General features: G+C 36.8%; 1 protein-coding gene across 2 annotated transcripts in view; it reads left to right on the top strand.

The window, feature by feature from the left end:
• TMEM245 (transmembrane protein 245) overlaps window positions 1–14,969 on the top strand; it is an 86,677-nt gene extending 71,708 nt beyond the window's left edge. For both annotated transcript variants that reach the window (XM_069778716.1, XM_069778715.1), the window contains 4 exons: window positions 2,762–2,862; window positions 4,271–4,445; window positions 7,276–7,470; window positions 8,490–14,969. In XM_069778716.1, the coding sequence (XP_069634817.1) occupies window positions 2,762–2,862; window positions 4,271–4,445; window positions 7,276–7,470; window positions 8,490–8,535 (517 nt within the window). In that variant the 3' untranslated portion in view covers window positions 8,536–14,969. The remainder of the gene's footprint in view (window positions 1–2,761; window positions 2,863–4,270; window positions 4,446–7,275; window positions 7,471–8,489) is intronic.
• Window positions 14,970–16,615: the final 1,646 nt, after the last annotated feature.

Below are 16,615 nucleotides of genomic sequence, written 5' to 3'. Positions count from 1 at the left end.
AAAGATTTACTCGAAGATTTAATTATAGCATGTTGAAATCTGGGTTCTCATAGATGCTATTAAATATTCAGATTTAATGCTTCCTTTTAACAAATTGTTTTGGATATGTTGGGGCTTTTTGGTTTTGTTTTGGAAGGACCTGTGGCAAATAGCGTTAAAAAAAGTTGAAAACTCTGTGTCACCAGGGAAGAGTTTCAGAAGTGGTGAGATACCTTCTTTATAGTGCAAAGGGTTTTCTACGGGACAGGTCTAAGATTTAAGAGACCAACAAGGCTGAGGAAGTTGGCTTGACAAAAGCATAAGGGTTTAGTGGGAACAAATGTATCTTCAGTGCAACCAGGAGAAGTGATGGGGTTTTTTTGTCGCACCCTTGCGATTGTTGCCGTACAGATAGCACTTCATCTCTCCAGCAGCCTGGAGGCTTCCATTGTGAAGGACCCAGTTGTAATTGTTCGCGTTCTAAATTCTTAACATCTAACCGCAGATAACTTGCATGTATGGATTAAAGTGGTATTTAGCCCTCTGTTTCTGTAAGGTGTCCTTAAAATGTTGATAGATTGACTATTTTTCCCTCCTTTTTTTTTATGATTTTTATACTTGATGGTTGACAGAATCAGTTTCAATTAATAAACAGGTTCTTGTAACAAAAATATTATGCTCCTTTGATATCCTCAGAAAGAGCAGAGATGAATTAAATGTCAGAGAAAATGCAAAAAATTAAGACTTTTGAGTAGCTAAAGTATGAGAACATCTTGAGTTTTTAATGCAAACTCACATTTAGCATTCTTACTGTGGCTTTGGTTTTTGGGGTCTTCTCTCCTCCTTGCCTTTTTTGTTTGTTTGTTTTTTATGTCAGAAGCTTACTTTTCTTATAACTAAAATACAGGTGAGTGTTTCACTCTTCAAAATCTGTAGATTCTATATATTTTGGTCTGTGATTTCCCATTTTAGTATTATAGAAGTTTAGATAAACTGCAGAGTATTCAGGTTCTTTTCACCAAGGCCACCATGTATTTGTAAATATTCCTTCCCCTTCTTCATGCAGCACGTAATATTTGCCTGTCAAAGGTTGGATTTGTTATTTCAGGTCATTCTTTAAAGCTTGCTTTTTTCCATATTTCCCTTTCCCTCTTTTTTGGGGGGAGATGGCTGACAACAGCTGTTCTTAGTTAATCTGTTAAGAGATCTCACATTTTGAACAACACTGTTGATGTGTGAGGTTTATTAGGCACTCATAACTTCCAGTGGGTGAATTTAAAATAAGATAATTTTGATTCAGCAGTCATTTGGGAATCTATGCGTGCCTTTATGTGGTAAAGGAGGGCAAAAATATGCAAACTGTCCATGGAAATAATAATGAAGATGGTCCCCAAAGAAGCAAAAACTTGGAGTCTTGGAATTCTTCCTGGTAGTTCAGAAGAGAAGATTCTACTTAGTAGTTTAATAGCAGAGAAGATTTCTTTTCTAGGAGGCTTTACTGACTCAACAGAGGAAAAAAACTGTGCTCTTAGAGGCTTTAGTTCCAGAAAGGGCCGTTTTCTGTGCAGAATGTGTTCTTCTTCAAAGTGCAATGAAAACCTTTCCACTAAGCATCTGGCTTCATGATTTCTGTTGCATGTCTTCCTGTCCTCTCTGCCCTCCTGCCAGAGTTCCCAAAACTGCAGAGACACAAGCAGTGTAATTAAAAGCATGAAATGTAGAATGGGAAGTTAACATCAGCAAACTTTGCATTTATCTTTGCTAAGAGGGTGCATGTGCCACCACTTCTGCAGTGATGTAACTGCTAGGACTGGTCTGAGGAGAGGAACTCAGGGACAGTTTGGTTACCTAGATCCAAGCTAAAATAGTGGTTTCGGGAAACTTCATGCCTTTCTCAAATAAGGGTGAAAAACTGGCATAATCAATAGTGAGACATACCAGTTTTAGAGTATAATTTTTGTGACTGTAGTCCTAAGGCACAGGTTTTCAGTTCAGTTCTAGGATACTCCACATGTCTAAGTGCACTAGTGCTGTAAAAATGATACAGCACTTAGCTGCCTGTTTGCTGTCTCATGAAGCTGTGGTCATACTTAAGAGAGGAGAACTTTGTTTTGTGGCCAGCATGTTGGATGTAGATTCAGCAGGAATGAATTAGATTACCAGACTTTCTATTTGATTTTTAGTAATGTAACCTATTAAGCAACCTAAAAGCTAGGAATATAAAGGTATTGAGGCTAAAATCCAGTAGTGAATATGAGGTGGTCAGTTATTTTCATCTGGAAAGCCATGTAAGTATGTAGGAAAGTAAGAGTTTAAGCAGCCTATTTCACTTCACAGACCAGTGGTTTTAATCCGATGAGAATGAGCAGGTATAGAAATGTAAGCAGATAAACGAGTGAACAGGTAGAAGTGGAAAAGGGCAAAGAAAAAGTAGTTCATATGTAGAATGGTACTGCTTCTCACAGATAAAAGGTTATTTTTGATGGAGGATGTAGTCTGACGCTTGAGCAGTTTCTTTCAAGGAGTTTGTCCTTGGAACCCATTGTACAGTAAAGAACAGTCTGGGGTTTTTGTGTCTTAAGTGCCTTAAATGACAGATGTGATGGATGCTTATTCTTTTTCATAGGGAACAAATGCATAGAGGGTTCGGTGTTACGTTTTGAGTTACGTTATTTGTGGCACTAATGGCTTTGCAGTTTTTCAAAGCAGCTTGTGTATATCTTTATAGTTCTCAGAATCCTATTGCCAATAAAATTTAACAGAATTTCTTTGATTGTTTTAGAGGTGTATTTGATGCTTCCCTCAAAATGGCTGGGTTCTATGGACTCTACACTTGGCTGACTCACACTATATTTGGGATTAACATAGTCTTCATACCATCTGGTAAGAATTTGAACAATTATAATCTATTTATAGATAATGTTACATAATTATCTATTGTGCAAGATCAGTAGGATTAAATGTTGCTGATAAGATTAGTCTTGAAGTTATTTTTAGAGAATGGCCGTGGGTAGGGTGAAGTCCCTGATTGCTGCCTTACCTCTGAGCCTTCCCTTTTTCTGTTTTCACAACACATCCCCTGCCAGCTATTTTTACTTCTCCTGTCTTTTTCTTTTGCTGGATGTAATTCTTTCTTCCTTCTATTCAGTCCAAGTCTTTCCAGGTTTTAACTTCATTCTGCCTGCCATGGCTTTTGTTTCTTCCATAGTTGCCAGACGCTGATTTTTCAAGATGCTTAAATGCAGGAGGATTTGGTATCATGAAAAGGCACGATAGAGGCATGCTTCTTATTCTCAGTACTGTTGCCTGACTGTATTACCAGCCTCTGGTTTTCTCTAATTCTTTAATCGTAGCTTTGGAAATGGCTGAACAGTTTTCACCGAAAAAATCTTCTCCTCTGTTGCTTTTTTGCCTCTCTTTTCCTAAAAATAATAATAATAACAACAGTAATTAAAAAATGTTGTACATTCATGTACAAGGGAACAAAAGGGGAAGCTATAAAACAACAAAACCCAATATAATAGAAAATGGATAATAGAATAGATATAATGATATAATAGAATGTATTCTAAAGTACACCTATTTTAAAGGAATTGGGAATCATTAGACCTACTTAGAAGGTAATCGTTCTTTTTCTTTCAGCTACATGCAAAATCTTAAAAGCTTTTGCTTTTTAGTTAATGAGACCAAGAAAGAGAAAAAAACCTTAATTATTTTTTGTATTATGGTCATTCCTGTTGCATTAAAATGACAGCAGTACTGCATCACTTTAGATTACAGCAGGTATTTGTATAATCAGAAGGGTGTGCACCTGTGTGTGCACATGTGCAGACAGAAATACGTAAGTCATGGATTTTTTATGTGCCTGGTTTCTCACAGTGCTACCTACATTATTACGGTTGACTGCAGGAGATCCAGTAAGTTACAATGAGACTTTTGCTTGTATACTTTCTTGCACACAGTGCCTAATTTGTAGTAATGTAAAAGTCTGAAATGTGCATGATTGGTATAACTTTAAATTTTTCTGGATTGGTCTCTTTTGGAAGTAACTCCTTATGACTGGCAGTTGGTGAAGCTTTTCTGTATGGGGAATAGCGTAATTTTCTTTTTTTCCTAAAGCACAGCTATAAAACACCAAGACCCTTATGTGGCATTTCTTCAGTGTCTTATTTACAAGAGCTGATAGAAGTGGGACTACTGGTGTGGCAAAAGTGTCAGAATTTAACTGTAAATGTGTTTGTGAAATATGTTTCTCTGGTCTTTTTCTCACCTCGGCTTTTGTGTGCACTAGCATTAGCAGCAATCCTTGGAGCAGTGCCGTTTCTGGGGACATACTGGGCAGCCATCCCTGCAGTTCTAGATTTGTGGCTTGTGCAAGGACAAGGATGCAAAGCCATTTTGCTCTTGGTTTTTCACCTCTTACCAACCTATTTTGTAGATACAGCAATTTATTCAGATATATCAGGGTAAGTACATTGAAGACTTTTTAAAGGTAGTATTGTAAAAATGCTTAATGATCATTGATGCCTTTAATTAAACTTACTTTTCGGAAGCATGCGTACAGTATCTTCAAGCACAGGAACAGGTGTAGTAGTATCACCTCATAGTAAGAAGTCTTACTGGCCTAAGCGCCTTTACTTTCCCAGCCCTCTTTCCTGTGAACTTTGTCACTCCAGAGGTCTTGAACTCATTCTCAAAGTCATCAAAATCAACTGTTTCAATTGGTAAAGTAACTCTAAGAGTACCTTTGTGTTTTATCTAATCATTGACTAAAGATGTGTCGCATTTTCCTTTACATCACCTAATGCCAGATGATGCTGCAGAACAAACAAGAAATCCATGAGCTAGTTAGGGACCTGAAAAAAATACTTTAATTTTTCAGAGTGGATTGTGAGAATTTGAGGATTTTTCTGAAGCCAGCCTTTGTGTTGTGTCACCGTACCCCAGTGTAAAAATCTATTGATTATGGATTGATCTTTAAATATGTTGAGACAGATGAAACTGCAAAACTGGACATAGGCTTCTACTGAGACAGTAGCCAATGCTTTGTTGTGGGAGGCAGGCAGAGATTTCTTGAAAAATCTTGCTAGGTGTTTGGCTGCCTCTCTTGACTTGAAATGTCTCCTGGTTTCAGCTTTGAGTTTGTACACGGAGAAACAAACTCAGACTATGAAGACAAAGTCAACGTTTGCAGTTGTATCTGAGTGCAACTGAATTGTCCACTGACACTTTCTGCTGCTGAAATATCTAGTGAATCCCTTTATGCAATTCAGACTAGAAGACAAAGCAGCGCTGTTTAACAGAGCTGGCAAAGACGTGAACTGTCAAGTTTCATATGCGCAAGACATGTTCACAACCATGTACAATATAGATAAAAAGCTGCACCCTTCTAGTTACTGCTTCAGTCCTGATCATCAGAAACAATCCTAGTAAACTCTTTGAATTGAGGACTTCACGGTCCAGACTTAGTTACATGCTGGTACTAGTCCCTCATTTGTGCTGATGTTTATTATAGTAGAGTTAATGTAGAATAAGGACATTAAGTGTTTCAGTTCTGTGTTAAGTTAGAAATTAATATTTTTGTTCACCAAATATAATTACACTGAACAGAGAGAACCTAATGATAATACGCACAATATTAATAATAATTTTTATGGACTGTGGCATTAATTATTTTGCATGAATTAAAGTTAACAGGTGAAGTATAATCAAATTACTTTTTTTTGTTTGTTTGTTTACAACAATAAATCATGGATAAATTCAAGACTAGTAGCTATTTAACCAGCCAATAAGTCTTCCACTTATTAGAATACATTTTTTTGACTGTAGGGGATGCAGGCTCTGTTTACTGTCCAGAAAATATATGTGGCAGGAATAGATTTTCTGACAGTGGAGCAAAATTGTATTCTTCCCATTAAATACAACAGTAAGCATCGTTCTGTCTTGCAGATTAGATTAAATCTATTTGAAATAGCTATAACTAGGTTATGCAGGGTTAGCCAAATGCATTAAATGCAGACTGTAGTCCTATTTCATCAGGTGATCTGTTGTTTAATTTAGCAAACTAGCCAGAAGAACGTTTAAACTGATGCAGATGCTGGAAAAAAACTATTTGAACTTTTTAGAGGTTTAGAAATGAATCATGTGTCTACTGTTGGAGAAACATAAAACTTTAAGGTCAGATCTGTCCCCTCAGAAAAACAGTCTGGCCCTACCAGTGGGTTAAGTGTGATCTAGGTAAGACATGACTGAGGTGTGTATGATGTAATAGGTCATGTTTCATGGTGTCATTCTGCACACGGCTGTGATGAAGGCAAAGACTGCCAATGTGGGAGTTGGGTGGAAGTCAGGACCATAGTAGAAACCTGGTAGAAGCTGCTGGAGCTCTAAACTGACTAGCTGGTATTTTCACTCCATTACACTCAGAATTTAGAGCAGCTTCCTCAAAATTGGGAGCTCAGTTTCAACTGTAGCTTTTCTTATATAATTCCATATCACCATCATTATTTTAGCTATAAAGATTAAGCATGATGAGCAGGTTTTGTGTAAATGCTGTTGATGGGATTCATGTTGTGCACCTGAACTGAAACATGGAAAAGAAAAATGGCATGGCTTACTTGCTGCCATAATAGCTCTTATCAAAAGCTCCACTGGCCCCAACTTTCCAGAAATATTGATATGTTCATAAAAAACTGGTTTTGATTTTCATCTAAAAACATTAAAAGCTAATGATAACAAACACTCAGTCTGTGGGGTTGTTTTATAACAAAATGAGAAGACATGACTATTTATTCAAAGAATATATGCTAACGGTTCTCTGACAGATGCAATGCAAGTTGTTATCATTGTGTAAATTAATGTCTTTGCTCAGGGGCACTCATAGTACGTATTGCTAGTTGTCTTAAAATTTAACAATTCTTGACCATAAAGCATGAACAGTCTTTGTAATCAATCATCTTTCCATTTTCAAAACAGAAATGTTTTTGCCATTAAGTCCTTCAGACATTCTTCAGTAGATGTCTAGAAAGTAGCTACTCTATTGTGGATATTACCAGCGTTATATGCTACAATATATTGTTTCATCTATTGTGCAAATAACAGCGCAGAATACAGCTTTGAATATTTGTGCAGTCATTCAAACAGCAGCTTATAGTGTAAATATGGGTATCGATAGCTAGCTATGTCATTTTCTAAGCTTAATAAAACTTAATGATTAATAATTCACATTTTATAATTTATAGTATTGTTGTTTGTTGTTCTTAATTTTATTTTATTCTGCTTGTGCCATAATTCCAGAGGTGGTCATCCTTACCTGACAGGGCTTGCGGTAGCTGGTGGAGCATATTACCTGGGACTGGAAGGAGCCATCATAGGACCAATTCTACTTTGTATACTTGTGGTTGCTTCCAACATATATAGTGCCATGTTGGTGAGTCCAACAAATTCAGTGCCCACTCCATCGCAAGCAGCGTGGCCATTACAGATTTACAGGTAAGTTGTAAGTGTCTTACATGTATGCATAATGTTTTTACATGGATAAGTGTATGTATGCATAGTTACAGAGAATGTGTGCATGATGTTTATATATGAGTGTGCATACACACCTGCATGCGTATTGAAGTTTTTGGAGAGGATTCAGCTATCCGGTATTCTAAAAATAAAAATTATGGTAAAGTAAAATACTCAGTGGAACTTGAAAACTTGAAATGTTTGTTTAATGTCTCTCAGCTTCTTACAGAAGGCTCTTTTAGAAAATTCACCGATAATACCTTTGCATCCTATAATTTATATGTTGCCATTGTGCTCAGAGATGATTGAACATCCTTTTTTCTGGACTGTTATTCATGGATACGTAATAGTCAGTGTTCATTGTCCTTAAGAGGCCTGCCTGCAAATATTGCATTGTTGTGTGTTACTGTACAGTACTGCAAAATATAAATAAACATACTTGAATTTAAAAAATGAGGTAACATTATATGCCATTATTCCATTAAAAGTGTGATCTTGATTAATCTCTTTATTGAAGTTACTGAATGTGGAATATAGAAACGTATCTTTAAACTGTATGGTTAAGGAATGGGATGAATAAACTCCTAATTGAATACTTAATTTGAGTTGGAAATCATTGTGAAGTTATTAATGACAGTAGCCACTTTAATGTCTCTACTGTCTTGTTCAATTACATAGGTTAGCTCATCACACATATATCTTAAAGAGGATTCTGTGCTTGTCAGAAATAATCCTTTGCTTCATTCACATGAATAATGTTGTCATCCTTCATATGGGTAACTTAGGAGAAAAACCACTAATTGGACCTGTCTGTAGTCTCTGACTTGTAGATGTTATGTTCCAAAACTTTCCGTTTATGCTGTAGATAGAGCTTCCCACAGCACGCACAAAAACCTGCATGCATGTTTGTTTCCAGTTTAATGTGTAGGAAACTAGATATTTGTAATCACTCAACAGATTTGAGTCTTACTTTTTTTTCTCTCCCCCCACCCCACCCGCAGGTCATCTAGAGAGAGTCCTGAGGAGATGAAAATGGCTGCAGAGTGACGAAGGTGCTGTGCCGCATCTGTTAGACACGAGAGAATCCGTCTTCTGTCTTGAGTTCACAACAGCCATGGCCTTCTGTCCCCTTCCAGCTGTGCCTAGGGGCAGCTCACAGGGAAGCATAGCTTAGGCTTTAGGAGAAACCACTTCTCGAACATCTGCTGGCCTTACATGATTGTGCACTTTGCCTCTTCAAGAGAGAATGTCTACTTCCCATGGCTTTGCATACTAACACACAGTTCAACTGCCTTGTTGAAGACCTTCTGTCTTCATAAAGAGAATAGTGAAGAGGACAGCTATGTCCACTGGAGTCATTATCTTATCTGCTGAAATAACTAACTTGGCTTTTATTTATTGGGTTGTGTTATTAAATTGTAGTAACTTTAAAGAAAGCAAATTCCAAAATATTTATTCTCAGTTAATCTGGTGGGGAAAAAGGTGTAAACCACTCATTGTTAAATGAAAGTAGAATATACTTATTTGCTGCTCCTCAAAGTATTTCTTTAGAGGCTTTGACCATCATCTGTAACTCATAATAACACTTAAATATTACTGTCTTATATGCACTGAAATTTAATGTTGTTGGAGACTGGTATTTCTAGTATCTTCCTGAAATCAGTAAACATGCAACTTGTTAAATGTAGGTTTTCCTCCTATTGAAATAGGAGGACTTGTTTAAATCTTGCCCTCGTTTGCAGTGAAATGTGATAGTATTTTGCTGTTTACCCACCATCCCAGTGGAGTCATCTTGTCAATTAAATTTAATCAAAGGCCTTAAGCGTTTTCAGGCAGAGGGAATGTATGATTGTCATGTCTACTTCCAGTAATAGGAAGAAGTTGAATGGGGGTTGTTCAGCGTTGGTTTTCAAATGGTGTGGCTGAGTTCAATTAACTTTTCAAACAAATTTAAGTTTATTTCCAAAGAGGAAGGGGAGAGAGCATGGATTTTGGTTTGGTTTGGTTTATTTTGGGTGGTTTTCCCCTGTAAGCCTCTGGCAAAATATCTTAAGTTATAAAATATATCTTATAAATTAAGATATATCTTAATAATAAACAGTTCTTAAATGCCTGAAATGGTGTGTTGCCTAGGTCACAGCATCAAACTCCTCTAGTGTTTTTCTTCCATATGTAATTTTGCTTAAATTGCAGGTTTGGTGACATTTAAGGCCTTTTGTATTGACTGTTGAAATATTTTGACACAATGGATCATTATAAATGGATCCTTTTTATAAATAGGAAGCGGGATTTTTGGTAGAAATTTCATACTTGAAGAGCTTTTCCACAAATACGGTGAGGCCCTGGGTACGAAGTAGCAGATGCACGTGCTTAACCAAAGAACCACCTTTCAGTTTCTAGTAACTTCTCTTGAATTTATTTCGGAGTTTGATAATGAGTTATACAAAATACAGGCATGCCTTGCATTTATTGTTGACGGTAATGCAACTGTTGCAACAAAAATCTGTTCTTATCTAGCGATAAGGATATCCAAGATTTGTGTACAAACAGCTCTCGGTAACATCGATGTTTGTTTTACTCAAGTTGCAGAAGTGCTGATAGATGTGGAAGGCTCTTATTTTCCCAGTATTGCATGTATTTTTATATTGTTTCTAAAAATACATTGCCATAGAAAGTGATTGGAAGGTACTCTGATACTAAGCAAAGAAGTCCTGCTATAGGTTTGCAATAAACAGGCTGCCTATTAAGACACAAATAGCCTACTCCTCAGATTCTCAAAATTAGCTGCTGCAATTTTACAGATGAAATTTTATGCTTAAATGAGGGGTTTCAAGGATGCTGGTTTTACACTTTCAAACTCACAGGTATGTGTCTGGAGGACAGACTCAAGCTTAATTTAGTGGTTTGACTCAAGTTCATTGAAATACAGAAACATCCCATTTAATAGTTTAAATTCTGAAAGACTCACACATCAATTCCAACTAACTGAATAAGAAGGATGTATTGCTTGAATTAACCGTCCTGTACTTTTATTTCCTTGGTTTTGTGGCTCACATCAAATCTTTAATGCAACACTTTTTTATAATTGTTGCTGGCTGGGGTGGAGGACAACAAAGAACCTGAGGCTGTCCCCAAGTACTCCTGCAACATTCTAACCAGCTTGAATGAGACCACCGTGATATTTGGGAAGCACCTTTATTATATTACTTTTTTTAGTTCACAGTTTTGCACTGAAATGTTGTGTTCTCATTATAGCTTCTTGTAGAGAGCATTTGAAGAAGATTATTAGCAAGAAATACACATCTTTAATGTATTTCCAGTTTTCCATTGCTCCTCTTTGCTCACTGGTCAAGGCGTTTTTGTTGACCACATTTGCTATCCCAGTTATTTCTGAGACAATCTTTCAGATTCCTATGGTACTCAACAAAGTCATTTTAAAGAGTCATTCTAAAGCATTCTTTTATTTGTTTTTAAGTTTTCCTCTTCCCCCTCTCCCTTTACCCAACCCCCTTAGACCTCTGCTGTGAAGATTAAAATGGTATTTCAGACACAGTTATTTTCAATAATGGCAAATCAGTCAAATCAGCTGAGAAGATCTGTTGCTATTTTGAAATGTTCCTTTCCCAACATGAAGAAAAATAGTTTTGTGTAGAGAATTCATATCTGATGTAGTCTTGTTAGTTTGTCCTCCTTTGAAATGAGGCTTCATATTGATGCTTCCTGTTTCAAATTCAGCTAGGACTTGCTATGAAGAACCCTCCGTGGTACAGTCTTTCTCAGTAAATGTAGTTTAAGGAGCTCATGCTATGTGCCATGCCTGACTGAGGAACCAATTGTATGGTTCCGTGGTGGTACAGTAACAGTATACTGCCAAAAAGAAAAGAAGAAACAAAACCTCCAATAATACCTTCTTAGAATATGAAATATTCACTGAATTTTGCCATGTTTAGAAAAACAAAACAGCACATTATGAAGAAGCGTACCTTGATTATTTAGGGTTTATCTTTAGTGTCTGATTACCAGTAGAAATACAAGAACTTGTCCTTGCATATTTAACAATCTATATTCTTTTCTGAAAAGAGACAGCCTGTTTAAGAGCAGTTTAGTTTAGATCACTCTCACATTAATGTGAAAATAATCAAACTGGTCATTTTGACTTCTGGTCATTGTAATATACCAGTTCCTGGTTATATTGCCTCATCTACATAAGCAAGCAGCAGCTCTGTGGGATAAGTGGGATAAGTTTTTAGATGGCTTGTGGGTTTCAAAAAAAAAAGGGGGGGGGGGAATTCCTCACACACCTGTTTCTTTAGCGGCATTAAGTTTTCTTGGGAGAGACCATCTTTTTCATAATGCTTATATGCAAGAAGTTGATGGCCTTTAGCTTTACTGTAAACAATCATTCCAGGAGCAAGTATTTACTTGTATTTAGTAGATTCAGTATTCAGTTTGAACAAAAACAATTTGGAATTCAGAAGGGAATGATTGTAGTAAACCATAACAATATGGTCTCATGGTATTGTAAAATACAACTGTGCTGGCTTTTATCATTCTCTTCTAGCAAATTAAGCTTGTATTAAGTAAGTATAGTGCCAAAGGGCTAGCGGTAACTGTTTCTTGAACTAAGTTAGCCGTTCCTCCCCTTCCTGTACCTTAGCTGAGCATTACTGTGCTGTAGCAGAGCTAGCAGAAGTAAATGTGTGCCAGCTTACAGCCCAGCGTGTTAACTTCAGGTCACTGTAAATACTGGCTTAATTTAATACATGAAGCAACAAACTGCAATGGGCAAGAATCTGGCACACATTCATTTTGCCAGCCTTACTACAATATGGTGACTTTCAGCACACAGATGCTGTGACCAGTTGGGAGCAGTAATGACTTATTTTGAAAGATTGCTTTTTTTTTTTTTTTAAAAGTTTAATGTTGTAGTCATACATATGATATACTTTTTTTCAGAAATGGATACCCACATATCTAATAATGGAGACAGCAGTCAGATATTTCCATGCGCAATGGTATGTATTTGCAGCTCATCTAGGGTACATTGAGGCTTGTCTGATTTCAAGGACTATGTGGCTTCTCATCAAGACTTTGGGGAGAAAGGTATACTTATGTGTATTTTGTCAGTGATTTTTGGATTAGGAAACCCATAATCTCTTTAATTAAACAAAAGAAGAAAAAAAGCATTGTGTAAGAAAGATTGGATGCTGTCTCCAGTATTACACATTGTGGGTATTGGTGTAACTTCTGAAATAGGTATATGACTGCAGTGTTAAACATAGTTTTCCAGAAAGCCTGAAAATACAAAACTGGATGAAATTGTTCCCCAGTAAAAGCAGCAGCAGAATTGCTATGCTGCTAATCCCTAGTACTGGTGACAGAATACTGCAGAGTGCTGCCTTTCCTACGGACCTCATAAACTAAGGATGGGAAAATACCATTGCTCTACTGAGACTCTATAGCTTTGCATCAGTGGTAGAAGATGCTCCCACATTGCCTTTATTCAGACATTGTGTTTATATTGTATTGGCTTAAGTTTATCACTGCAGATAGTGCCAACTTTATGGATACTACCTCTGGAAACAGCTACAACTTCCTTCAGAAGGCGCTGAAAGCTGTTGGGATTGGAGTTAGTATTCATTATGTCTCACAATGGAGGTAGCATTCTTCTTCTAGGGATGCAATTGTTTGCCTTGAAATTTGCAATTTTACAAGAGAAAACTGATTTCCCAATTAAATAATCTTTATTGAGTGACAGCTGGCATCTCTTAAATCCATGGATGCATCATCTTTATAAACTCTATCTCGGCTTGTATTTCACAGGGTTTCTTATTATTTCTTATGCTTTGTGGTGAAGCATACTTTGGCAATTCCTTTCTTATTTCTATTTCTACAAAACTGGAATTGCCTAAAACTCTTAAAAAACGTTAGGGAGGCTTGACCTTTACCCTGATACTGTTTATCTGTCACTTTTAGTAAATTACCTTAATGCTTTATGGTAAAATTCTCCAAAATTGCTTTTAAGTGATAAAATTGGAAATTAAAAAAAAAAAAAAAAAAAGCAATGTGGAAAATGAACTTGGTATTTCAAAACCAGAAACAATGCCAGAAGTAATGAGCATATTCAGGGATTCTACACTGGGTTTGTAAATGTATATATATTGATATGCAGCATTATATAAATACAAGCAGTGTCTGTCCTATTCAGACTTTTACTGACATTTTGTCCTATCTTTTTTTTAAGATACCTAAGAACAAAATAGTGCCTGTATATAGTGAAAACAAGCAACATTTTCTAGAATTAATGTTTACTTGATAAAGGTTGGGGAGGAGCCAAGCAAATACTGGTAGGGTGGCTAGAACTGTTTTGTTGTAATACAAAGTTGGGAAAAGCTGTTCTTCCATCTAGTAATACATTGCTAAGAGATTACTGTTCCTGGAAGTATTTGCATATATTTACTAAAGAGCTGCCAAAATTAATAGGTCATGAAATACGTCTTCAGTTCCCTAGTCTCTTAACCTCTTCCACGCTTTGTCTGGTATCTTGTTTTGAATCTGGTTTAGTACATGAGAGTATTGCTTCATCCTCTTTTTGGGATCGATTCCAGGACCTGAAGGGCATGCTTTGAATGTCCATACTGAAATAGTATGTCCAATTCAGGAAGGAATTGCTAACTGGCGAGTAAATGCATCCTTGATGTGCTCTGCACATGAATGGACTTGGACAAACGTATTTCATGTTGCACTGAATTAGAGATTATTCTTTGAATATAGCACTATGTGGCGATACCAAAGCTAGGTTTGAGTTAGAACCAGGGTGTACCTGCTTGCAGCAGGATGCATTTGCAAGGTAATAAAGGCAGAGTGAGTGCTCTAGCATCCGTGTATGTATCTGAAGAGTTTTCAGCATGACGGTTTTAAAGCTTTTTCCCTTTGGTAAATTTCACCAAACCAAATCCAAAGAAACTTTTGACATCAGGTCCTAAGACTGGCTAGATGCTACTCAAACCTTACAGCAGATCTTTTGCATTACAGAGCGCGGGTTGTTCTAAAGCGTGCATTCCTACCCAGAACCAGTGGGGATTTGGAGCAATAACTTCTGTTGTCTGTTGATGCAAGTGTTGTCTGTAAATGTACATGTGATACATCTTCAGAAAGGAACTATGTTCTAAACTAATGTTACCATAGTTGGTTTTGGTACAGTACCTGGTTTTGCATGTATAATATTGAAAATATAACCCCTGTGTCCATCTGTGGCAGAACAAAATGTGTGAGTTAAGATTGAGAAGTACTCATGTAGACTGCAGAGGTATTTGAACTAAATAATTTTGATTGTATACACCAGTCCTCTTCCTAATAAAAAAGTTTTTTGTAGCAGGATTAAGAAGCTTTTAACTTAATATTGTATTCACACTGCAGTCCTTTGTAAGCACAGAATGGTTAATATATTTTGAAATAAAATGCTGTTAATGTAAAGAAAACTGAGTTTGATTTGGATGATGAAATCTTTGGAATGAGCCACAAAGGTGGCAGTTAATCTGATGAAATAACAGGTTTGCTGGAGACAAACTGCAGTGGATCTGCAGTGTCTGAGCATAACTTCATTTCACTGAGAGAAGCCATACTTTTCTTTTTTTGTTTCACATTTTCCACAGGGTAAGGAAGGACGTGCCTCAACGGTAATTGTGGTTCAGCTGACACCTGGCAACTGGCTACGCTGCCTGCCGTAACACAGCCATGCGTCCAGACACTACAGAAGCTTATCTTCAGCAGCTGTAGGTGATTCAAGTTACTTCCATTATGGCTTACCCTCTGAAATGGAAATGGTAGTTTAGTGTCTAAGTGTAATTTTAGATCATTCTATTGACTGTAAAGCAAAAGTGATCAAATCCTCCCTGCATGACTGCTCACGCCTTTTGAAAAGAGGTATGGCTGATGTTCCACTTTCCATCCCTCTCACTGTTCTGTGACCAGACTCATTGACTTGAAGTAATTCATACAGCACAGTCAATTTTAGCTAATAGCTCTTTAGTTCGCTGAAGGGATCAAACTGTGTTTAGTTTAGTGCATACAAGGTGGGTTTTTTTAACAATTGATGCTAGTAACATCATAATGATTTTTTTGAAAATCAGGGCAAGTCTTCCAAGATGCTCAGAATTCTTTTAAACTTGGAACCAAGACACATGCCTCTAATCGGGCAGCCCAAAGCACATGCACTTCTGCGAGAGCTCCTTAGCTCTCATTTGGGTTTTTTCAGTGTTTTTAATGTGCAGATACAGTGTTTGTTTTTATTAAGTGAAAATAAGTAGTTCTGTTCAGCACTCATAGCAGATAAAGCTTTATAATGATGTAGCACCAGTGAAGCAGCCTGATTGCTCAGTCTCAACTGTTCCTTCAACGTAGTTCAGGAGGTACGTGTCCAATATTGTTCATTAATATTTTGGGGGTGGGAGGGTAGAGAATATGAGTTATCAGGCAGATACGTTGGCAAAAAAATGTGCTGAAAGAAATATGTTACCGATGTATTTTTGAGCTTGACCAGACATTTAATTTAAAAGAGATAATTGTTTCATTGTAAGAAGTCATCATCACTTCCAAACGAAAAATTTATTCTTTGGAGAATTCAATTGGCTTGTTAATCTAAGCAAAGATCTTCTGGTACAGTAATTTATATTCTAGTAGATTGTCTTGGAGATTAATTTCTTTCACATACTGATGGCCTTTTTTTAAAAAAAAACAACTGTCTTTCAACCTCAGAACAGAGCTTTGCCTACTCAGGGCTGCAGTATTTGTTACAATGCCTCTGTCGCTTTTGAGGAGGACATGTACTGAATATATGCAAGCCTCTGAAGGCCTTACACCTTCTCCATTCCCTCCTCAGTTCTGCTTGTTGCAATTTGTTCAGCATTAAAAAAAATTGCTTGGGAAGGGGTGGTAAAAGCCCCTCCATCAGATGGTTTCAGCTCTTAGCATTTAATTAAAATGTGAGAAGAAATTGGCATTTTAATAAAAAAATACCTTAGACATTCAAGTATGTCTAGTTGACATAAATCCAAACACACAATGAATGATAACAAAGAAAATAGTATGAAGAATCAAAGTTCAGAAAAACACCAACATGGTATCT

The sequence above is a fragment of the Haliaeetus albicilla genome, chromosome 3 (genome assembly GCF_947461875.1).
Source record: "Haliaeetus albicilla chromosome 3, bHalAlb1.1, whole genome shotgun sequence".
NCBI lineage: Eukaryota > Metazoa > Chordata > Aves > Accipitriformes > Accipitridae > Haliaeetus > Haliaeetus albicilla.
Note: the sequence above shows the minus strand (reverse complement) of the source record. Positions and strands in the feature narration are given on the sequence as shown.